Source organism: Metarhizium album, assembly GCF_000804445.1.
Source record: "Metarhizium album ARSEF 1941 chromosome Unknown scaffold_1, whole genome shotgun sequence".
NCBI classification, from domain to species: Eukaryota; Fungi; Ascomycota; class Sordariomycetes; order Hypocreales; family Clavicipitaceae; genus Metarhizium; species Metarhizium album.
In genome coordinates this window covers 2,260,280-2,282,048 of record NW_024467575.1, presented here as the reverse complement: position 1 = coordinate 2,282,048, position 21,769 = coordinate 2,260,280, and the positions used below count along the sequence as shown (strand labels likewise).

Sequence of the window (21,769 nt, the reverse complement as noted above, 5' to 3'; positions counted from 1 at the left end):
CCAGCTGAGACTAGACAGAAGGAGGCGGCACGGTGCACCTGGTTAATACCTAATATACTTGTTACGAATCCCTACGAGACGGTCCATTCCTGCTGTAGATGATGCTCGAAGTGGTCCAGGCCACTTGATTTCGCAGAACTGCTAGAGCTGGTAGCCCAGAAGTTGTGGAACCCGGTAGTAGTCTCCCATTCTATCAACGCGGAGCGTCCATGCGAGGGCTACGGCGCAGTTCATCAAGTGTGAAGCTCGTGAAACCAAAGCAAGAGGCCACACGGCGACGACGAGACATATCCAGTACGCCTTACCATATGAAATTCGCCCACAGCAAGCACCATGTATTCTCGATAGATCTCTCAACTCGACCAAGATGCTACACTGCCTTGGAAGCCCTCGCTCTATTCTCCTTGTGCCTCTTCTCCTTTGCCGCGCTCTTCCGCCTACCCATCCACGACTTGTTCAAGTCCCTCCTGTTTTCCCAGAACCATGTCTGAAAGTCACTCGATCCCGCTCGCCCCTGAGATGGGGCGCCTCCCCCGGCCTCGTCGCCGTCCTCCCCCTGCTCGTCTTCAGCGGCATGGTCCACGTCGGCATCGTCTTCCTGTGAGGACAAAAAGTTCTTACTGCGACTGGGGTGCGCGGTGTCAGGAGTCGGCGCGGCGCTTCGGACCTTTCGCCATTCAAAGTCTTGTCGGGTATACGGGGTCATGGGCACAGAGACAGGCGCGGCCTCGTCGTCAATGTCGTCCTCGTCTGCGTCGTCGCCGCCGCCGCCGCTGCCAAAGAAGCTGAATGGCTGGGGCTCTTGAGCCGCGGCTGCCTCGGCCGGCCTGGCCCGCTTGTACAGCGCTTCGAGGGGGTGGACTTTGCTGGCGGATGGGGTGGCGGGCGGTGGCGGGATCTTGATACTGAGGCTCCTGGAGGAGCTGGACGACACTGGTCTCGTGTCCTCTCGTTTGTTTGTGGGAATTGATGCCGGCGTTTCTGTCTCCCCGGCAGAGGAGTCGTCGCTGGATGTGTCGTCCTCTCCTGAGCTTTCGCTGTGCTCCTGTTCAGCCTCGGCCGCTTCGGATCCATCCGAGCTGGAGCCCTGCCGCTCTTCTGCCTCAGCTGACGATGTTCCGCTGCTGCTGGTGTCGTCACCGTCTGCCCGCTCCTGTGCAGAGGTCTCTTCTTTGGAGGATTTCTCGCGCTTAGGCGTCGTCGCTGGGGGCTCTATCTGCTTCACCGTCTCCACGACGTTGCCGTCCTCGTCGACCCAGCCTTTGCCTTGCACAAACTCTGCCGCCGGCTTGCCGTTCATTTCGGGTGCCGTGTTCTTCAAGAAACCAGGGAACTTGGTGGTCTTTTCGAACTCGTGAACCGTGACCTCTCGAATGTTCCCCTTCTTCTTCTTCTTCTTGTAGGCATCTGTGACGGGCAAATTTCTCACGGCATTCGGCGGCAGCCTCGTCTTGAGAAGACACTCGTCCTGCTCCGTGTATGTCGATTTTTGGCGTCTCCTCTTCTCCTGGTCCTGGTGCTGGGCAGGCTTGTCCTTGCTCTTCCTATTTCTTCGTTTTGCATCGGCGGGTTCCGTCCAGCCCCGCTTGACTTTTCGACCCTCGAGCACGAAGCCCTGCAAGACATTGTGGTCACGCTTTCGCTTCATCGTGCTCCCGAGGTCGTCTTTTGACTTGACCTTCCTTCTTCTCGACTCGGCGTCGGCATCACCCGCCGGTTCGGCTCGTTTCTCCGGCCGAGCTTTTTCAATGCGCACCTTGCAGCCCTTCAAGGTGGCGCCGTGGAGCTTCTTTCTCAGCTTCTCGGCCTCCACTTCAGGCAAGTCGACGAACCCGTACCGCTTCTCGGGAAAGGTCTCGAGCGTGTGGAAGGACATGTTGCGCGCGCCGGGGAGCACCGAGGCCGGGATGACAATCTTGACGAGCTCGTGGTCAAGAGGCGTGATGTGCAGGCGGGTGTAGTTGTCTCCGTCTGCTGCAGACGCCTTTGCGGGAGACGGTTCTGCAGCCATGCCGGTGCCAGGCCCTCTGACGGCGCGACGAGTCGAGCGTCGCCTGGTAGTGACGCTTTCGGAAATTGCAGTCGACTTGCCAAACGAGTAGAAAATTCGGCTTGGTGGTGATGAATTTGCCAAGGTTTAAAAAAAAAGCCTTGGGCGCTGTCAAAGTGAACAAGCGAAGGAAGACGGGCCAAGTACTCCGTACGGAGCGAAGTACCCGCTCTGTCAGTCGCGACTCGCCAGGGGCGTTTTGTCACACCAAAACCCCGGCGCGGCCACGCCACACTATTTTGCATCCTACTTTATGCGGCAGTGGTGACTGCTGGGTCGTGCAGGACTCTCCGGTTTGGTTCCGTAGCGAGACCGTCGACATGACATCTTACGTACTTGATAGAGGTTGTAAGACTGTACAAGGTGCCCGGTCTGGAGCCGACAGACCAGCCAATCATTCAACATGTGAACTGCCTACATGCTTCAGCGTCTCGTGTGATCGCCCTGCAAGGCAGTTTGTCTGCGCCATGGACTTTGTTACTTTTACACAATGTCACCCCAAGTGGCCCTGAAACTTGCAGAATTATACAGTCCTCGAAACACAACTAATATACAAAGTATGCTGGGGCATATCCATCATGAGCGCGTGTCGAAAAAAAAAACGGCTAGGCTCGTTATGCTGTGGGGAGTGGAATGATACATGGTTTTGGTGATACAATTGCAGACGCTGGCATCCTCTTTTGTGATTGTCTAGCCCCAAGGCTTCAAGGAGTTGTGGCGGAAGAAGGGCTGCGGATCTTGCTCTCGCTTGTCGCCCCCGATAGCTTTCCACCAGACATCGGTACTCCACCGAATAATGCGCTCGGCAGCGCCCCGTGGGGTGGCGGCAGGTCGAACGTCGAGATAGAAGACAGGCTCACCAGTGGGCTCAGGTTCGCCCGAGTAGTAGTCGATGACGTATCGGATCTGCTGTCTCTCGCCGTTCGCCTCTCGGGAGACGTACCAGTCGTGGCGGTCAAATGGCGGTTCGGTGCTGTGAAACGTTAGCACATGGCCGTGACATTTTATACGCACTGATGTTCGCCGTGCAGAAACCTACCCAAACTTTGATGGATAGATCCAGCCCAGCACCTGCAGCATGGTTGCCTTGGGGGTCAGATCCTTGGGCCGGCCCTGGAAACGGATGAGAGTAGGCTCGGGGTCATTGACGTCCCAGCTTCGCTCAATCTCCTCGGGTGCATGAGCCTCGCCGCGCCTGCAAACCTGCCATCCGTTGTACAGGCCCTTGCCGAAACGCTGCTCCCAACCGACAATCTCGGCCCAGGCGCCCTCGTTGAGGAAGTTGTGAACAGACACCATGGACTCGACGGCAGTGATGTCGGTGTCTGTGTATCCCTTGCGCAGGAGAGCATTGTACATTTGCTGTGGCGAAGGATACTCCCACGTGCCGTCTCCGCAACCCTTTGGTATCGTTGATTCCTCTCGACTTGTTGGCAGCGCGATGGCTTGATTGGGAGCACGTTCCTGCGACAGGTCGGGGAACATGTAATTGAGTGGGTTGAGCTGCGAGAGCAGAGATTTGGGCCCTTCTTGGTTTGGGCGAGCCTCGCGGGCTACGCGGCGGCCAGGCACGGACGGGCCAGAAGCCTGCTCAGGGGGGTGTTCATTGGGTTTCAGCGCATCGAGACTCTTCTTGCGCATCGGACATGCAGCCTGTAAGAGGGTGGGAAGTCAGGGTCCATATTGATAGTCGACACTGATGGACTTTATGCTGCGTACCGGAGGAGCCGTATTGCCAATGACCGGAGCATGGCCGCTTGCCGTAGGCACGGCGGCGGCGGCAGGCTCAGCCCAGAACCAGCCCATGATGAAGCTCAATTGGTGCAAAGAGTTAAAAGGCGAGCAAAGTCGAGTGGCCGTGGTGGGTGAGAAGCGCCAAGTGCTTTGCAGACAGAGAGAAAAAGCACGAACCAGGATGGCAGCGATGATGCTGGGAGAGGGATCATCGAGACGCACGAAATCTTGTCACGGTTGAACAGTTGACCGACAGCCCCGGCGAGGCCGTGGGGCGTGGGGCAGTCAGCACCGACCAGGCTGACGTGATTGGCGACAGCGGCAGCGGCAGCGGCAGCGGCGCCCGCACTTTCCAACCCGCCGCAGCTCGACGGTTCTGAATCCATCTCTGCTCCGGCTTCTCCCTACAGTCCTCTACGTCACCAATCCCATGTACTAGGCCAGCTGTTGCGGGCACCGGCTAGTGCGCAAGGCCTTGGACCGAATTGCCATCCGCGCTTGCCGACGACTCCTCGAGCCCCGCGAACCACATACGCCGTCAAACATGACAGATTCCGCCTGCAAAGGGGATCTCACTCGCTTGTGAGCCGATATGAGATTCGGAATCGTCTTGGGCCGGGCTTGTTTCCGGCCCTTGCTGCCTTCGCATTCCAGTTCGCCTCATCTTCTACGCCGCGTCGCGTTCCGACTTCACCACACACGCCAGATACCGCGCACGGCTTCGGGAGCAAGGGCAGCTTCGGCGAGGAGACTCATTCTCAAGGCCTCGACTGGTGCAGCTGCCCTGAGTGCTGGCGCCTTCGTCGAGATTTCGCAAACCGACAATGATGGCACCGAGCAGACGGGCGAACACCGAATGCTGGAGGTCTCCCGCGAGGAGATGCGCAAAGCCGTTGGCGACGACGAAACTGGGCTGCAAAGGGCGGCGCACAAGGTTGTCCTCTGGTTTGACTTGTATTTGTGGGAGCCGTTCTGCACGGGCTTTCGCTTTCTGCACCTCCTCGTCATCTTCGTGCCCGTCATCATCACGGTCCCCGCAATTTGGATTGGCACACGCCGCCCCGAGCGTGATGGCGAACGAAGCGGGACGCTTTGGTGGTACGGTTTTTTGGTCAAGGCAATGGAACTTGCAGGCCCTGCCTTTATCAAACTGGGACAATGGGCGGCATCTCGAACAGACATCTTCCCCAACGAGATGTGTGACGCCATGTCCAAGCTTCACTCGAACGCGCCCGCACACTCCCTGCACGCAACCCGCAGGACGGTCTCGGCAGCGTTTGGCGGGCGCGAGTTTGACGACATCTTTGACGAGTTTGACGAGAAACCGCTCGGCGTTGGGGCCATTGCGCAAGTCTACAAGGCCAAACTCAAGCCCGAACTAGCCACGTCAAAGGGTGGCATGAGCCGCTCCGAGGGATACCGTGGTGGCCTGTCGGAAAATGTGCGACGACACGTCGAATCCGTGCTCAAAAGCTCACCAAGGCGCGTCCCGTCATCGTACGTGGCCGTCAAAGTCCTCCATCCCCGAGTAGACAGAATCGTCCGCCGCGACCTGAAAATCATGCACTTCTTCGCATCTATCCTCAACTCCATCCCCACAATCGAATGGCTCTCCCTGCCCGACGAAGTAGCTCAATTCGGCGAAATGATGAAGCTCCAGCTCGATCTGCGCATCGAAGCCGCCAACCTCGAGAGCTTCCGCCGCAAGTTCCAGGACCGCACAACCGCCTCATTCCCCTACCCCTACACCGACTTCACGACGCGCAACGTCCTCATAGAAGAGTTCGCCCAGGGCATCCCGCTCGCCGACTTCATGGAAAACGGCGGCGGGGTATTCCAGCACGACATTGCCGACGAGGGCCTCGACGCCTTCCTACGCATGCTCCTCCTGGACAACTTTGTCCACGCAGACCTCCACCCGGGCAACATCATGGTGCGCTTCTACCAGGCAGCCCAGCCCGAACTGCGCCTCCTCAAGAAGCCAGACCGCAACGCCCACGACCAAGAAGCAGACGTGACGGAAATGGTCCTCGAGCGTCTGCGCCCCTTCAGGCGCCGCAAGAACAAGGCCGCCTGGGAAGCCGAGCTCGCCAAAATCGACGCAGAGGGGTACCGGCCGCAGCTCATATTCATCGACACGGGCCTGGTGACGGAGCTCAACGCCACCAACCGCGCCAACTTCCTCGACCTCTTCCGCGCCGTCGCCGAATTCGACGGCTACAAGGCCGGCCACCTCATGTGCGAACGCTGTCGCCAGCCCGAAGCCGTCCTGGAAAAGGAGGTGTTTGCTCTCAAAATGCAGCACCTCGTGCTCAGCGTCAAGTCCCGCACCCTGGCGCTGGGAAACGTCAAGATCGGCGACATCCTCCAACAAGTCCTGTCCATGGTGCGCACCCACCACGTCCGCCTGGAGGGGGACTTTGTCAACGTCGTCATCAGCATCCTCCTCCTCGAGGGAATCGGGCGCAGCCTCAACCCGGACCTGGACCTGCTGAGCAGTTCCCTGCCGATCCTGCGACAGCTCGGCACCCAGAGCGGCGCAACAATGGCCAAGAGCGGCGACTTCAGCATGATCTTGGTCTGGGCGGGCTTGGAGGCGAGGAAGTTCCTCCAGGCGAGTATAGAAGACGTGAGTCGATCCCCTGCCCTGCCTGGCCCCATCTGCTCGGCCGTGTCGGCCAGAACCTCTTTGTAACTGACCCGTCTGTCTAGGTCGAGCGATGTGTGAAATACGATTTACTTTCTCCCAATGTATGAGTGCGCAAACGGACGGGTGGATGGGAGAAGTCATCAGGCACGCGTGTGGCGTATCGGTATTGCATGACGGGTCTTGTATCTACTTTTGTTTTTTCCCCCTATTTTCCATGAGCGACGTCGGCGGTTCATCATCATCATCATCTTGTTGCATGGCGACGGGAAAGAATTGGAGAAAGTGCAAATTACAAGAATAGAGGCGCGCCAGCGCTGGACTTGCATCTTCCCTCTGATACATACGACAGGTATAGCATTATACGTGTCTCAATTTTTTCTCCCTAGTTGCGTCGCTAGGTATACTCTGTCCTTTGGCCCCGGCAATATATTCCCATGCTGCTGTCTTGCCATTAGGTCCCCGGGGCGACAGGGTGGAAAAGTAGGAGAAATGGGAAATAACTGCTTCGTCAAGTCATCAGCCTGTATATTAAAAGTTTTCTATGTAAATGCACACGACGGCCCTGCATCTGCGTCAACTCCAGCCTGATCCGCATACGTTTTGTCTACTTTGACCGAAGAGACCCCGCTGGTAGTGAAATCGTAAAGTCTTGGTAATATGACCAGGCAAAGATGCTACAAGGTGGCATGGGTAGGTAGCGTGCCTGGCGAAGAAGGTATAACATTGGTGGGCCACAAGTGTTTATACATGTCCTACTGAGGAACGCGAGAGAGCAAGCAGCCTTGAGACACGTATTGAAATAGTTGCGTCTCACAAGGGGAGCAACGTTGCTCTAGTCCGTTGCCCGGTAAAGAAACCACCCTGTCTTTACAGATGACGATTGCCTCGATTGGAACAACAAGCCCGTGCCGTGCCTTTCTAGTCGGTGCTGGCGCTGAGATCCATCGATTTGTCCCATAGGTTACGGAGGAGGGCGTTCGTGCCATCCTCCTCTCCGACCGCAACTAGGCTCGCCCCGCTTAATCGTTCGTTCAGTTTGGCAACGTCATCTGCGTCGAAGCTGCAACTCGCTCCGTTGGCTCTGCTCGATGCACCAGACTTGGGAATGATGTGGCGTGAATCCGGCGTGCTGGCATCCCGAGCATGTCGAGCATTGAGATCCATGCTTCGTTTGCCGTTGACAGAGCCAGGAGTCGTTCGTGGGATTCTTCGCGTCTTCGCCATCCCTGGAAGGCGACTTAGACGGTTCAGAGACCGAGCAACGGGGTTTTGGTATCGTCGAACGACGAGGTATTCCATACCAGTCCGTTCCAGCAGTTTGCCGATGCGAGGATCACGGCTGTTTCCCCCGTCGTAGCCGGGACCTCCAATGCCAATCAAGGGGCTTGCCCCAACCGCGCCCACTGCCCCTGTCAATGCTTGGGCAGGCTCCAATACTGAACTGGCGCGCTGCAAATTCAGCTTCTGCTGTGTGCGCGATGTTTCCGCCGAAGGGCCTCCCATTCGCCTGTCGGCCTTTGGTACCAAGGCGCTGTTGTCGATTTCAGCTGGTGGCACCAACACCGGCGTCGGCATTGGACTTGCATCGTCACTCTTGAGCGCGCGATCAAGATTTGCCATCGAGCCAGGCCTTCGGGGGACATCCTCAGACTCTTGGCCGGGACCGTGAGCTGGACGATAAAACGATCCTTGGCTTGCCAAGGCAGAGCCGGCAGTATCGACAAATCGGGAGACTAGCTCATCTTGATGGCTATCTGCCGAGGGCGTTGCGTTGCGACCAGTCGAGCTGACGGAGCGGGACAATTGCGCCGGTGCCGCATTGGCAATGTCGACAGTCATCTGGGGTGGTGCACCGTGTGACGGGGTTCGTTGTAAGAGGCGAGAGGTGAGGTATTCTTTGTGGTGAGACGTTGCACGGTTGGGTGATGGAGGCTCTGCTTCGTGAGATTTGGAACTAGTACTCGGGGTCACGGGCCGCGAGTTCTCGGCGCTGGGTCCTTGCCTCAGAGACGATTGAGCGCTGCTGTTGAGCGAGCCTTTGCGTGACAGGTATGGCGAATTGGAGCCGCTGGCATCAACCCACTCGTCTTCAGGATCATCGCTGCCCAGGTCGAAATGCACCTGGATCCTGCTGGGTTTGGTTGGCTGCTTATGTATGCCCGTATGGATACCCGTGCCGCTCGAGGTTCGTTTGAGCTTGTCCGACGACCGAGAGCGCTTGCCAACCTCGACGTGCGAGCGGTTGCGCTTCAGAGTAGTGTGCGACAAGCTCTTGGGCAGATTGGCAGTGAAGGATTGACGGGCGAGCTTGACCTCGCTGGTCGCTCGGCGATGGGGCGGCGGGCGATGGGCAGTCTGGGCAGCTTCGTCGAATTCGGTCGGCGAGGTAGGTCGTCGATTCAGCTTTGGGTTGTGGGCATGAGCGTGCGCATGAGCGTTGCCATGCTGTTTGTGGACGGCTTTTGAGGAAGGGACGCGGGCGTGCAGGCGACCGGCGTGACCAACGTGGTGATGCTTCTGGTGATGCTTTGTGCGATGATGGTGAGACGGAACTCCCGAGGTGTTTGTGGTATCGCTGTGAGAGTCGCTGTCCTGGTGGTTGAGGGGAGGTCGCGTTGATTGGCCGCCGGACGATGCGTTGTCCAGGTCCCTGTCTCGCGCCATGGTGTAGCAGAGAAGCACCCGAAGCCAGCCAAGGTACGGAGTACTTGGCTACTTGGCCTGTCCACACCAAAGGCACCAGAGGTCGACGTGCTTCCGGCGGCAGGTTACGCACCTGCTGTGGTCGCCGGCTCGAATGTGATGAAGGTCTCAGTGTTGGGCGGCAGCGGTGATGGGTCGAGCTTGTGGCTGGCGCTTGGTGCTTGCGACTCTGGGAGAGGGAGACATGCAGCGACGCAACGATGCGGTGTTGCGCTGCTGTGCTGTGCTGCCGTCAAGGATGTCCCGGTCCAATGTCCAATGTCCAGTGTCTGGTTACAAGATGCTGCGCCGTCTTCGGCCGCGGTTGCTGCTCAGTACTCCGTACACGTGTGAATATCGGAGTCGGCGATGGCGGCTGTGAAGGCGACCTGGCAGCCCGGTGCCAAGGTTTCTTCCGAGGTCCAAATGCCAATTGGCCGGCTGCAAGATTGGTGCAGGTGGCAGGAGCAGCCCGGACGTGCGGAAGAGGAGCTCTCGACTCTTGAAAAAGGTGTCCTTTGGGGTGTTGATAATTATAAGGGAAGGGACGGACTAAAGGGACTGAAAGAGACTAGCCATCTGGCATCTGGGTCGTGGGAGGGAGTGGGTAGACGGGCCGAGAAACGGAGAGAGTGTGGTTTTTCTTTCCTTCTTTCCTTCCCTCCTTCCCACCTTCATTCTTTCTCTGTCTTTCCTGCCTTTTCTTCTTCTTTTGCGCTTCTTCACTCCCTCGTCTTGTCTTGTTGAGCCTGTGTGCGGTTTTCTTCCGACCCAGACTCGAAACAGAGCCCAGACCGCCGTGAGGTCAGAGTTACCTAGGTAGGTAGGGGAGTGAGTGGTGGTGGCAGACAGATGCGAATGGATGGTGAGCGACGAGATGGAGGGTTGCAAAGGAAACTGGATGGACACGATTGAAACGAGACTAGGCACAGGGCTGCGCCGCGCTGGCGAGTGGAGGGGACGGCGGAGGGCGGCCGAAGACAGTGACTGGCTGTGCGCGACTGCGCCAGGCATCTGGAAGCTTTTGGCTTTTGGGGGCCCCGGGCAGCCCAGGCCGGCGCCTTGGCGGTCTAGCGGCCCCCAGGCCGTCCCCCAGGCTGGTGGTGGCAGAAGTCAACCCAGTTTTTTGTGTCCACGCAACATGCAAGCGTCCACGATCAAGTCGGGAGAGACCAGTCTTTCCGCGTCGAGAAATACCAGCAGCCGTCACCATCATCCATGTCTTACGAAACTGGTCAGAAAGTCGGCTCGAATATACTGAGTCGCATTCAAGCAAGCCAGTAATTCATCCCAACGTGAGCATCTCATTCACCAAGCGCTGTGTCTTAACGGGCAGACCGGGTCATCTTTTTCCTACCAATAAATATGCACCAATATACCCCGTACCGCAATATGTGCAGCATAACTCGCGATTGCCTAGCACCTGCTCCAATTCAGTACTTTTTGCCTCCCTCTGTACATTATACATACATAGGTGGAAAGAAAATTTCGATTCCTTTCTTTTCAACATGACTCTACAACGTCTATCGTGGTTCTACTGAAAACCTTCCATACGTCATCAGACTACACTCAATTTGCGCAATATTCAACTTCACGAATGACAGGTCGTGGTGAGTAACCGACGTTCAATGCCCGAGCCGTTCGTCATCCAAGGTGGTCACGTGCAGGGCTGCTTCTCGTAGTGGAGGAGTCAGGACGGCGTGGCACAATGAGCTTATTAGTTGCTTGCTCGGTACGTACCTTCCTCATGCTTCTCCAAACCAGGCTCCTCGTCGCTGCCTCGCCTGCCCTCGTCACCCAGCCTCGACCACGTCTCCATCAACACCCGAGGTCCCACGAAACCCGGTATAAATTATCTTTCGCATTCCGAAACACAATGTCTGGCGTCGCAGCCATTGAAGAGGAGAGGTCACAATACCAAGAGCAGGTTCGTTTTCCATATTCCGGCGCCCCGTCGACCTCGTTGGGCTAACTCGGCGTCCAGCTCGATATCGTGCTTCAACAACTACGAGATGATCCAGACAGTGCCGAGCTTCAGGCTCTACAGGAGGAGTTGACCAATGTCATTCATCTCCTCGATGAGAACATCGCCGAGCTAAGACCAAACCTGCCGTCTAAGCCTGCCCCAAAAGAACCCTCGCCGCCGCCGCCACAGCCCGAAAAATGGTCTCGTGAAAACCACCCTGCCTTCAAGAAGCCGCCTGCGCCCCCGGAGGAAAAGGAAGAACCTACAGTCACGTATCATGTGAACGATACCGTCATGGCCAAATGGGTATCCGGAGACAAGAACTTCTATCAAGCCAGAATCACCTCCATCACTGGGTCGTCCGCCGCGCCGATATACACTGTCAAGTTCAAAAGTTACGACAGTACAGACACACTAAGATCAAAAGATTTGAAGCCCGTTTCTAATAAGAGGAAAGCTGACGACTCTGCGCCGCAGCCGTCGGCCCCAGGTGTTGTGTCGTCTGCTGGGGCTACGATGTACCCTGGTGTCAAGCACGAAGCCCAGAATGATGCAGAGGCTGCGACAGCCTCGAAACCAAAAAAGATTCAGGCAAAAAAGGAGCTTGAAGCTGGCAAGGCAAAGTGGCATGCATTCAATGCAAAGTCCAAGTTTGGCAAGACGAATAAGAAGGACAGCATGTTCCGCACGCCAGAGGGTATTCATGGAAGAGGTGAGTGAATATGTGCATATCCAAGTTTGAATAGCAAAAACTGTGCTTCAGATTGCGCTAACAATCGGTCATCCAGTGGGCTTTACCGGTTCAGGACAAGCTATGCGGAAAGATCCTACTCGATCTCGTCATGTTTACCAGGTAAACGAAGACCTAGACTAACGACTCTCTGTTTCTTTCTTTCTAGTTCATGTTCACAGACGCGTTGCCAAGTCAAATCGGCGTTCAGGGAGGAATGTGTTGATTGGGTGGGCTTTCACGCCATTTTACGGTAACATGCCTCCTGATTGACAAAGGCTGGGGCTAACCTCGCGTCTTTTCGCACTTTGACGGCCTGCCGTCCAACCTCATAATAGCTCGAGTAACATAGGATATTCCACGTCAAAAGGAGATAATTCATTCCTGTCTTTCGAAACTGTGATTTGGTATGGACCTCACTGAGCTCTGTTGACATGGTACTTAAAACCCTTGCGACATCAAGATTGTGCAGACGTGCTAATGGCTTTATGTGCGGGATATCACATGTATTGAAACAATATTGTAAACGAGGCCATCGTTCCTGGTATTCTCAATTCGTCCCCAGGCCAACTTTTGGTAAGACTCTGTCGGCAACCCGTAAAAACGCTGACGCTCTCTCACTTGATGCCTCGGCGACGACCGTAGGCTTCCCTCGCTCGGCATCATCTCCAATATTTGGGTGTAGAGGAATGTCACCCAGGAAACATATCTCATGATCTTTGCACAACCTTTGGACCCTTTCATTCGATCCAAACACATTCGTCTCGCCATGACAATGGGGACATTTGAACAGTGACATATTTTGTACGAGACCCAAAATCTTCACATTCACTGCCTTGAACATGTTTATACCCTTGACAGCGTCCTTTGTTGCCAAGGTATGAGGGGTTGTGACGATTATAGAGCCTAAGAAATCCACGTCAGCACATACGTAGCCCGCGAACAGCAGTGAAGGATGAGGACGGGGCAGTGCTTGCTACCATCTAGAATGACCTGTTGGGTTATGGTCAACTGCGTGTCGCCAGTACCAGGTGGCAGGTCGAGGACCAGAATGTCCAACCCGCCCCAGTCTACCTGGTGTAGAAGTTGCTGGATGGCTTTCATGACCATTGGCCCTCGCCACACAACCGGCGCATTCTCGCCAACAAGATAGCCCATTGACATGGTTTTCACGCCATAGTTTGTGAGAGGAAGAAGCTGGTTATCTGCAACACCGTCAGCCACGGGCCAGAGGAGTTGTGCTGCGGTGGGAACGTCGCAAGGGTGGTCACATTTTGATAATCTTGGTTCTCCGGATAAGTCGAACAGTGTCGGAATGGACGGTCCGAATATATCTGTGTCCAGTATGCCCGCTCGGAGCCCCAGCCGAGCAAAAGCCAGGGATAGGTTCGCTACCCCCGTTGACATCAATATACATCAACGCGGTTTGTTTGATCAGCCTCGACTCACCCGCAACTGTGCTCTTACCAACACCGCCCTTGGCAGATGACACGGCGATGACTTTATCGACTCCTGTGATCTTGCGCCGCTGGGGACGTTTTCCCCAGGTTGGCGGGGTGCCGGATTGAGGCAGACCCTGTCAAAAGTGTCAGACCTTGTGAGATGGCATGGGGAAGGGACAAGTTGGCGACGTACTAGAGGGTTTTCGTGGTATAGCGTGTGAGACGATCGCAAGAGGCGCACTGCGGTCTGGCGCATGATTGGCGCTACCTACGTTGAAATGCGAATAGAGCTGCAAAAATTTTTGGTTATTCCTACAAGCAGGCAGATTGACCGTGTGAATATTACTGGAATATATCCCAAGACCTCACAACATAACAGATGATGACGCAGGCCTTGGGACCGGTGCTTTGACAAGCAGCAGCTGTCTGAATACGCTGAAAGGCTACCTTATCAGGGGGGGCAGCTCCGTTGCTGGCGGGTGGGTCTGCACGGGAGCTGCGTTCTGCCACTAGACACCGCTTAAAAGTTGAAGTCGGAACCCCGGGAGACAAAATCTTCTGGACGTGGGGCTCGTGTTTTTTGTCTCTAATCAGAATACAGGCACTACAGCAGCTGGACGGTGGGAAAATGGCCAAATTAAAAGGCCGCGCCAAACAGTTCCGGGACCCGGACGAGGTCATCATAAAGGGTAGGTGGATCATCCAAGAGCATTGGATCTTTGCACCACAGTATAAACTAACATTTACAGACCACGACCCGGAAGCCAACGCACGTGACGGCGCCAGCGCCGATGGAAGCGGCAGTGAGGACAGCGAAGACGAGAACCGGGGCACTGGGCACTACGTTAGTGTTGGAAGGAGCAGACTGAGACACAGGGAAAACGTTTCGCTGGGCCCTGAATACAGGGGCTCTCGAGTCAGCCGGTCTGCGTTGGACGACGAGAGCGAGGAGGACCGAGAAGCGGGAGAAGGCGACGGTGACGATGACGATGACAAGTATGACGATCCCGATGTCGCTGACCTAGAAGCCGATGAGGCCGAGGCCAACGACTCGGAGATCAACAGTGACGATGCTCTGGGCGAGTCGGACGTTGAACGCTTCAGAAACTACGCTTTTCGTGGCTCTGCGAAGCCCACAAAGCCAAGGGGGAGACCCGGGAGGGCGGCTGCGGCAGATTTCATGTCCGATGATGACGAGAATAATGAATCTGGCGAAGAAGAAGATGTGGATGACGGGCTTGATGCGCTGGCGAATGGCGAACTCGACCCCGAGGAGGTGGGTGACGAGGACGAAGAGTACAGCGAGGATGATGAAGACGGAGATGAGGACGAGGGAGGACAAGACAAGGGCGGTGATGATGACAAAGACGAAAAGGAGCAGGGGTCCGCGAAGAAAACTGCGGCCAGACCCCATCTATCTGCTCTGTCCAACCGAGCTGATGTCGAGAAAGGCGCCGCCATTCAGAAGCAGCGCGAGATTTACGATGGTTTACTCAATTTACGTATCCGGTTGCAAAAAGCGCTCGTTGCCGCCAATTCATTCCCCATGGTTGAGACGGACACGGATGCCGAGTCTGAGCCGTACGAAGCTGCGGAAGAGGCTGCCGTCAAACTACTCGACACCATCAGCAGCCTGCGTGAAAGCATCAGCGCGTCAACAAAAAGCGGAGAAAAGCGCAAGCGCGATTTTTCTGTTTCAATGTCAAACGACGACATCTGGGAACAGCTACAAGGAGAGGATAAGGACGCAATTGGCTTTCGCCAAGAACGACTGGAGAAGTGGTCCAAAAAGGTGCAAAGCGTCAACACGACGAGGCCAAGCGGAATCGGCGAAAGGGGCAAGGGCCTCATTGGCGCTCTTCAAGAGCAGTTAATAGTCCCCGATAACAGACTTGTCAAACGGACACGAGTCCCGCGGTCATGTGCTCCTGCGCAGCTGGCCAGGAAAGTCGCCATGGACGAGTACGTCTACGACGATGCAGATTTCTACCAGCTGCTTCTCAAGGAACTGGTTGAGCAGCGAACCGTGGAAGGCGCCGCAGATCAGGCCACCGGCGTGCCGACAGTCATGGTGACGGCGACAAAGGAGGCCAAGGTGCGCAAGCAGGTGGATCGCAAGGCCAGCAAAGGACGAAAGATGAGATTCACGGTGCATGAGAAATTGCAAAACTTTATGGCGCCCGAGGACAGGAGAAGCTGGGAGCAGGCGGAGATTGACAGGTTCTTTGGAACACTATTCGGCCGAAAGCTGCATCTGAACGAGGACGAGAGCGAGGATGAGGACGAGGACGAGGGCGAGGAGATGGAGGGAGTGGATATTGAAGATGGAGGGCTGAAGCTGTTTAGAAATTGAGCGGTATATTGATAGACTTGGACACGGTGTGTGCGTGGGCAGGCGCCCGAGGCTGACAAGTCGACGGCAATTGACCTGTGCAGCCACAGAAGTTGGAGGGAATTGCAATCTTGGTATCGACAGGCTGCAGGGCCTCGTGCGTGACGGAGCAAAGGTAACTTACTTTTCCAAGGCAACCCTCTTGGCCGCCGCCACCAAAGTTGCATGACGGAGCACGGAGTACGGAGTACGGAGCAGGTAGTTAACTTAGTTACGTACCCTGACTGAGGATGCAGCGTCTGCGCGTGAGCGGGGGTCACGTGCGGTCGCGTGGTTGTCGGCTATGGATTTGGGAAGTGGTGGCACGGCAGGCAGGCAGGCACGCCATGGGGGCTGACTGCTGACTGCTGATTCACTGGGTGGGCGCTGGGCGCTGGGTGCTGGGCGCTGGGCATTTCCCCGTCGAACCGACAGCCCCACCAACTTCTTTATCCCTTGATCGCAGGTGGAATCTTTCTATTTTTTTTTTTTTTAATTTGTTTTATTCTTGTCATTTTATGTTCCGGCCAACTCCCTCCGCAGGCTTCGCAGTCCGCAACGACGGGGTGCAAGGCACGAGGGCATTGAAGTGGGCGGCCGCAACACCATGGAGCAAATCGAAACACAGGCGTCGGATTTGCGCTACCTGGCGCAGGCTCCCGCCGCGCTCAGCGACACTGCAAGCGTATCCTATGATACACCGCGGCCTGGGCCACACGCCAGTCCGTCTGGTTCCGCTTCGTACGGAGACAATTCCGCTGCCGTCGCTGCGTCTGCGTCCGCCTCGACTGCCAGCAAGAGGAAGTCGATGGGCGATGGCGATGGAGCGGCGCAGAAACAGACGAGGAGCAAAAGGAATCGGGTGAGTTGCCATCACCGGCCCTTGGTCCCCCCCTGCCGCACGTTTGCTGCCTACGGAACCCGTCCACGCGCTCCAGGCGTCGGCCATTTTTGTCTTGTGATGTCCTGTCCGATGGTGTTGGTGTCACCCGAGTCCCCCCGGCTTGTGCGAGAGTCCAGATGCCACCGCGACGGTGCAACAACATGGATGGGTATTGGCTGACGGTGATTTGGTTTTTTTATTTATTTCCCCCCCGCCCCTTCATGACACGGTCTCGTGCTGACGTCTTCTTTGCTTCTTTGGGCTCGTAGTATATTTCCATTGCCTGGTGAGCCCTCCTCGATCCCCTCCCTCCCATCCAGCGCCGCCTGGCCATGGCAGCCGCGCCGAACACCAGCTCTGCATCCTCGCCCGATTGATCCTTTGCAGATGGAGGCTGACTCGGGGGAATCTGCACAGCAATGAGTGCAAGAGAAGGAAAATCAAGTGCAATGGCGAGACGCCTTGTCAGCGATGCGGCAACCTGAACCTGGCGTGCCTATACGCCCCCAACTGCTGCTCGAACAACTTCAAAGACTCGGACGAGTTTAAGAGCGTCACCAGCCAGCTCCGTCGCCTGCAAGAAGAAGTCAGCCGGCTGAACCAGACCATGAAAGCCTTGCAGGCAGAGTCGACTCGTCTCGTGGCGCCCCCAACCGATCGCGGTCTGAACGGGGGACCTGGCTCAACTCTTGCGCCGTCGCCCGTACTGAGCTCCACGTCCACGTCCATGCCCAGACCAGACCTGACGCACGCCAAGGTCGGAGCGTTTCGGGGCACTACCAGCATGGCCTACAGTCTAGATGTCGCAAATACCACCATTGCCAACATGGGATATCACGGCATGGACGACACAGACCACCAAGACCACCAAGGGAGCGATGTCGCCATCCAGGTCACTGCCACCAATGCTGGTCTCGATCCCCTCGTGGAGTTTGGCAAGGATGAAATGGTTCGGCTGTGCCGATTCCATGAAGATGAGATTGGTATAATGTACCCCGTCCTCAACATCCACAGTGTCATCGCTCACGCCAAGAATATTGCGCCGTTTTTGGACTCGTTGCGTAGGCAGCCGCAGCCGTCGGAGCTCATCAACGACGACAAGACGTTGCAGCTCAAAATGGTCATGTGCTGTGCGCTGGTTACAGAGTCCCATGGCCACAGCGACAGAGCCATTCGGCTGTATGAGAGCATGGAGGGGGTAGTCAACAAAAAGTTGATGTCTGATCGCAGTGATGTGGCCAACTTGCCGGTTCTTTGCTTGCTTGCTGGTTACAGGTTTCTTTCCTGCGACGAAGTCCTGGCCTGGAGAGTCATCGGCCAAGTTGTACGCCTCTGCCTGGAGGCTGGCATACATCAGACGAGGGGTCTGACAAGGATCCGGGACGACGTGGAGAGGAGGAATGCACTCAACAGCTTCTGGTCGGCATATGTGCTCGACAGGCGATGGGCGTTCGGCACCGGCCTTCCATACTCGGTGCAGGACGATGAAATCGATCCCACGCTACCGCTACCCGTGAGCAGAATCGCAGGGGGGAGAGGAGGAGAAACGTGGGCTCCCGAGTCGCTAATTGTCTCTAGGACGAGTACCCGTTCCTTGTCGCCATGATTACCTACTCGCGCCTTGGTGCCAAGGTCTGGCGCCAAGTGTCACATTTTGGACCCGTTTTGGCTCGCGAACTACGCCAGGAAGAGATTGACAGTCTTGACCGAGAGATTCTACAGTGGTATGAAAAGGTGCCCGACGAGGTCAAGGTGCGAAACTGGGATAAGGAGAAACAAATGACGTCCACACCCTCGTATAATCTCCAGCGTCTCAGGATCTGGACATACTTGAGATTCAACCAGGCGAGTTGATACCTGTTGACATTTGCTCTTACCCCTTTCCCTCGTAGCAGGGTACTAACTGGTCGGTGCCAGATTCGCATCTGGCTGTATACTCCTATTCTGCACAGCGCCACAAGCATCATGCAGCATCCGGGCCAAGCACAGCGCGTCGTCGACCTTGCCAAGGACACCATACAGTATCTAAACCACTTGAACGGCACCACGAACCTGTATCGACGGTCGCAAACCTTCTACCACCAGTTTCTCGCCTCGGCCATTTCCGTGGTGTTTCTCGCGTCGGTCCATGCCCCCGTCCGATTCAGTGCTGTTTGCAGGGAGGAGTTCTATCTCGCCCTCGACCTGGTGAAGGACCTGTCGGCCAAGAGCTGGGTTTCCAAGCGCCTCTGGCGCACCATCAAGTCGCTCAAGGACGTGGCACCACGATTCGGCCTCAACCCGGACGACGATGCCCATTCCAGTGCCGCACTCGGCATGATTGGGCTCGCCAGGGGTCATCTGGACGCCAGCCCCGTCACGCAGTCGCAGTCCCCTTTCCCCAGCCTGGCCATGCCTGCGAGCCACCACGTCCCAGAGCAGCCGGTAGAGAAAAACGGCAGGCTCATCCAAAGCGAGCTGTCGCGAATTTTCGAGGGCTACGTCGGCTTGAACGGTTTCCATTTTGGAGACGAACGAGTCGCTCCGCACAACAACCTCGGCACGTCCGACTCTGCCGCCGGCATCTTCACGCCCGACGGAACCGTGTTTCCGCACCTGAGGGACATGTTCTAGGGGGGGGGGGGGGAAGACGGGTGAAGAGCAATCGGTAATTTGCCCGGCTTTTGTTACAACCTGAACAATGTCTCACTAGGGGCTCCTTCTTACTGTACGCCGACTCGCAATCATGTACAAAAGAAACCAGTTTGTAACGTGCACGGTTGGTGTTGAAAGGGCGTCGGGTAGACCGTAGGACGCAACTGGATGCTACCCCTGGCCCGTAGGCACTCTCGCCGACGTTTCTATTTTCTTTGGCAGGCGGAGAGGCGCCAACTAGGTCAAGTTGTATGGAGGGCGTGTACAAGTCTCCTGGGGGCCTCCTCTTGCCGTCCTGGCGGTTACCGGTTGGCCTTGGTTCTTTTATGGCAACATCACGCCTAGGCAGGCAAGAAGACGACCAGACTGCGAATCTGGCATCGGGCTGTGCATCCCATGTAATTCAATGGCGATGTGATCGATTCGTGGGCACGCCAGGGCAACGGGTTCCCCGATGTCAAAGGTCCTCAGGGCACATTGTCGGGGAATAGAGCGCGGCCCGTGCTTCCATGGGCTTTCCCTTGTCTCCATCTGTATATATTTTCCGCGCATCGTTCCACTTGGCCCTAGAGGTTTTGACCCCGTTTATATGCAGACTATATGGGGCTTACTCGCTTTCGACGGCCGTCTGATCCACGCGTAATAGTGCCGTACCCTGATAACAATGCCTCAGTGGCATTTCCGCTGCTTGTCATTCATTACTGTCGTTAGGAAATACATGTGCCGCACAATGCCATCTACGTGAAACCCCTCGTCGTCTACTAATCATGACAAAAGGAAGCCATCCGTCCCGAGACCATAGAGCTCGTTTCGTTGCCAATCGTAACCATCTGCAGTGTCGTGGGGTCAGTCTCAAACGTTGAACGAGACGAAAAATGGAATGGAACTGAACTCACACCAGTTGTGAAGGCGCATGTCACCAATGGGTATGTGAATCCAGTATCCTTCTCTGGTCCGCGCAGACGATGAGCCGGCCTCGGTGTCTTCCGACGAAATGCTTCTCCTGATCGGAATCATTCTCCAGCACTTCAACCCTGCAATGTCGGCTCTTTGCATCCTCGTCGCTTCCCTACCCTGGCTTTCCAACAGAGCGACGTCTATCACTTCGTACCAGTCCCACTTTGCACAAGATACCGTCACTTCCGCGGTCGACGGCGCGACTCGGCTTATTAACGCATCCATTTGCGGCAGAAAGAAATTGTGAAGTCTTTCAGACAGTAATCGTTTGTTATCATATGGCCAAATCATGTTGGTGGCGTGGTCTACCTCGTGGATGACCATTCGGGCAAACGCGATCCGCAGGTACGCAAGAGAAGGGAAAACTGGGTGCTGATATTTGGAATAGTCCAGCTTGGAGCAAAAGCCTTCTACTAGAGAAAGATCTTTCGGCTGCCAGACCAGCTCCAGAGATCGGATATTTGCCAATATATGGTTCGGAAATAGATCGGACATGCTCTTCATCAGAACCGGCGACGCAATATGAATAGTGTTGGTGCCATACAAAACATCCATGGCCTCGAAATATCTAAGCAAGGTCAGGAGTAGTTGGTTAGCGGTGCCAGCGTCTTTCAAGGTCAATACAGCCAACCGAGCGATTTCAGACTCGCGGCGCAAATTTGAGGACGGGCGATGGGCCGATGAGCACACTTACGCTCGCTTGCAAGACAACATCCACCCCATGACGCCAATTTGACACTTGGCTGGCCACTCCCCCGGCCAGGTATTACACTTGCCCGATCCCCGAAGGCATAGATCCGTATCTGGTTCCCCAAAATGCGCAAACCGGTAGCTGCACCTCCTGCCGTAGGCCAACGCTGGCGTCTTGTCGATGTCGAACCGGTGGCACACGCAGCCAAACCACCTCCAATTCCTGTTCTTTCGAGACTTTGTATCCAAATGTGAGTCCGGGGTCAGGATTTCTTGATGAATCTTTGCATGCATGTCCCATCCATCGAATGGCCTCCTCTCAACCAAGTTGAACGGGGGGCGGAAATCCAAATCCATATGCAACGTGCGTTCTCCAAAAGCTGAAATTAAAACGAGCCTCCGAATTTCGGGTGGGAGGCGGCTAAAAATGGATTCCTTTGCTTCTTCATCCGGCTGCGGGCCTTGGCAGTGGACAGTCTTGTAAGCTGATATCGGATCTCCCATGGGCCTGCACAGCAGCCGCTGCAGCGACTGGGCCTTGCGCCGACGCTCTCTCTTGTCCCTATTGTGCTCGGAGAGCGGATATGCATGGGACCATGCTGTGCGAAGCAAATCACATGCTGTGAGGCCGACGAATAACACAATCATCAATGCCGTCCAGAAGACAGCCTGTGCCATGTCGGGGAGTGCCTTGAGCAACCCGCGACGACGGCACATGTCCCATACATTGGGCCACTCATGGTGCAATTCCCTCCACCAGCGGCCGACCCCGTCCATATTGTGCGCGAGTCGATCTTGACGACGGTTTTAGATGAGGTGATTTTACGTGTGGCATAGCTGCTGGAGTCGTCAGCGAACGGGGAGATGCTCAGACACAGATACGATCTGCAATGCTTGAACCTGGCGTTCACGTACGGAGGGAGAGGGTCGAGTGGCGAGAAATGACGACGAATCAACGAAATGCGCATTTGGCATGACTC

At 56.0% G+C, this 21,769-nt stretch overlaps 9 protein-coding genes across 9 annotated transcripts; 4 read left to right on the top strand and 5 right to left on the bottom strand.

Annotated features, from left to right (window-relative positions):
- Positions 1-370: 370 nt before the first annotated feature.
- On the bottom strand, positions 371-2,011 carry MAM_00661 (uncharacterized protein; the record flags this gene model as incomplete). The annotated part of the gene is made up of 1 exon (XM_040819460.1): positions 371-2,011. The coding sequence occupies one exon, from the start codon at positions 2,009-2,011 to the stop codon at positions 371-373; it is 1,641 nt and encodes a 546-aa protein (XP_040682725.1).
- A 729-nt stretch (positions 2,012-2,740) lies between these two features.
- Positions 2,741-3,856, bottom strand: MAM_00660 (cytochrome c heme lyase; the record flags this gene model as incomplete). The annotated part of the gene is made up of 3 exons (XM_040819459.1): positions 2,741-3,023; positions 3,090-3,703; positions 3,770-3,856. 3 exons carry the CDS (start codon positions 3,854-3,856, stop codon positions 2,741-2,743), a joined length of 984 nt encoding a protein of 327 aa, XP_040682724.1.
- A 520-nt stretch (positions 3,857-4,376) lies between these two features.
- MAM_00659 (abc-1) lies at positions 4,377-6,479 on the top strand (the record flags this gene model as incomplete). Its single annotated transcript, XM_040819458.1, has 1 exon — positions 4,377-6,479. One exon carries the CDS (start codon positions 4,377-4,379, stop codon positions 6,477-6,479), a length of 2,103 nt encoding a protein of 700 aa, XP_040682723.1.
- Positions 6,480-7,352: 873 nt separating this feature from the next.
- On the bottom strand, positions 7,353-9,098 carry MAM_00658 (uncharacterized protein; the record flags this gene model as incomplete). The annotated part of the gene is made up of 1 exon (XM_040819457.1): positions 7,353-9,098. The coding sequence occupies one exon, from the start codon at positions 9,096-9,098 to the stop codon at positions 7,353-7,355; it is 1,746 nt and encodes a 581-aa protein (XP_040682722.1).
- A 1,894-nt stretch (positions 9,099-10,992) lies between these two features.
- Positions 10,993-11,956, top strand: MAM_00657 (Tudor domain protein; the record flags this gene model as incomplete). Its single annotated transcript, XM_040819456.1, has 3 exons — positions 10,993-11,043; positions 11,101-11,794; positions 11,871-11,956. The coding sequence occupies 3 exons, from the start codon at positions 10,993-10,995 to the stop codon at positions 11,954-11,956; spliced, it is 831 nt and encodes a 276-aa protein (XP_040682721.1).
- Positions 11,957-12,718: 762 nt separating this feature from the next.
- On the bottom strand, positions 12,719-13,510 carry MAM_00656 (Cobyrinic acid a,c-diamide synthase; the record flags this gene model as incomplete). Its single annotated transcript, XM_040819455.1, has 4 exons — positions 12,719-13,017; positions 13,084-13,203; positions 13,262-13,388; positions 13,448-13,510. The coding sequence occupies 4 exons, from the start codon at positions 13,508-13,510 to the stop codon at positions 12,719-12,721; spliced, it is 609 nt and encodes a 202-aa protein (XP_040682720.1).
- Positions 13,511-13,882: 372 nt separating this feature from the next.
- MAM_00655 (traub) lies at positions 13,883-15,607 on the top strand (the record flags this gene model as incomplete). Its single annotated transcript, XM_040819454.1, has 2 exons — positions 13,883-13,943; positions 14,004-15,607. 2 exons carry the CDS (start codon positions 13,883-13,885, stop codon positions 15,605-15,607), a joined length of 1,665 nt encoding a protein of 554 aa, XP_040682719.1.
- A 625-nt stretch (positions 15,608-16,232) lies between these two features.
- On the top strand, positions 16,233-19,121 carry MAM_00654 (Casein kinase II, regulatory subunit; the record flags this gene model as incomplete). Its single annotated transcript, XM_040819453.1, has 4 exons — positions 16,233-16,487; positions 16,978-18,021; positions 18,087-18,260; positions 18,426-19,121. The coding sequence occupies 4 exons, from the start codon at positions 16,233-16,235 to the stop codon at positions 19,119-19,121; spliced, it is 2,169 nt and encodes a 722-aa protein (XP_040682718.1).
- Positions 19,122-19,907: 786 nt separating this feature from the next.
- On the bottom strand, positions 19,908-21,467 carry MAM_00653 (uncharacterized protein; the record flags this gene model as incomplete). The annotated part of the gene is made up of 3 exons (XM_040819452.1): positions 19,908-19,972; positions 20,039-20,667; positions 20,794-21,467. 3 exons carry the CDS (start codon positions 21,465-21,467, stop codon positions 19,908-19,910), a joined length of 1,368 nt encoding a protein of 455 aa, XP_040682717.1.
- Positions 21,468-21,769: the final 302 nt, after the last annotated feature.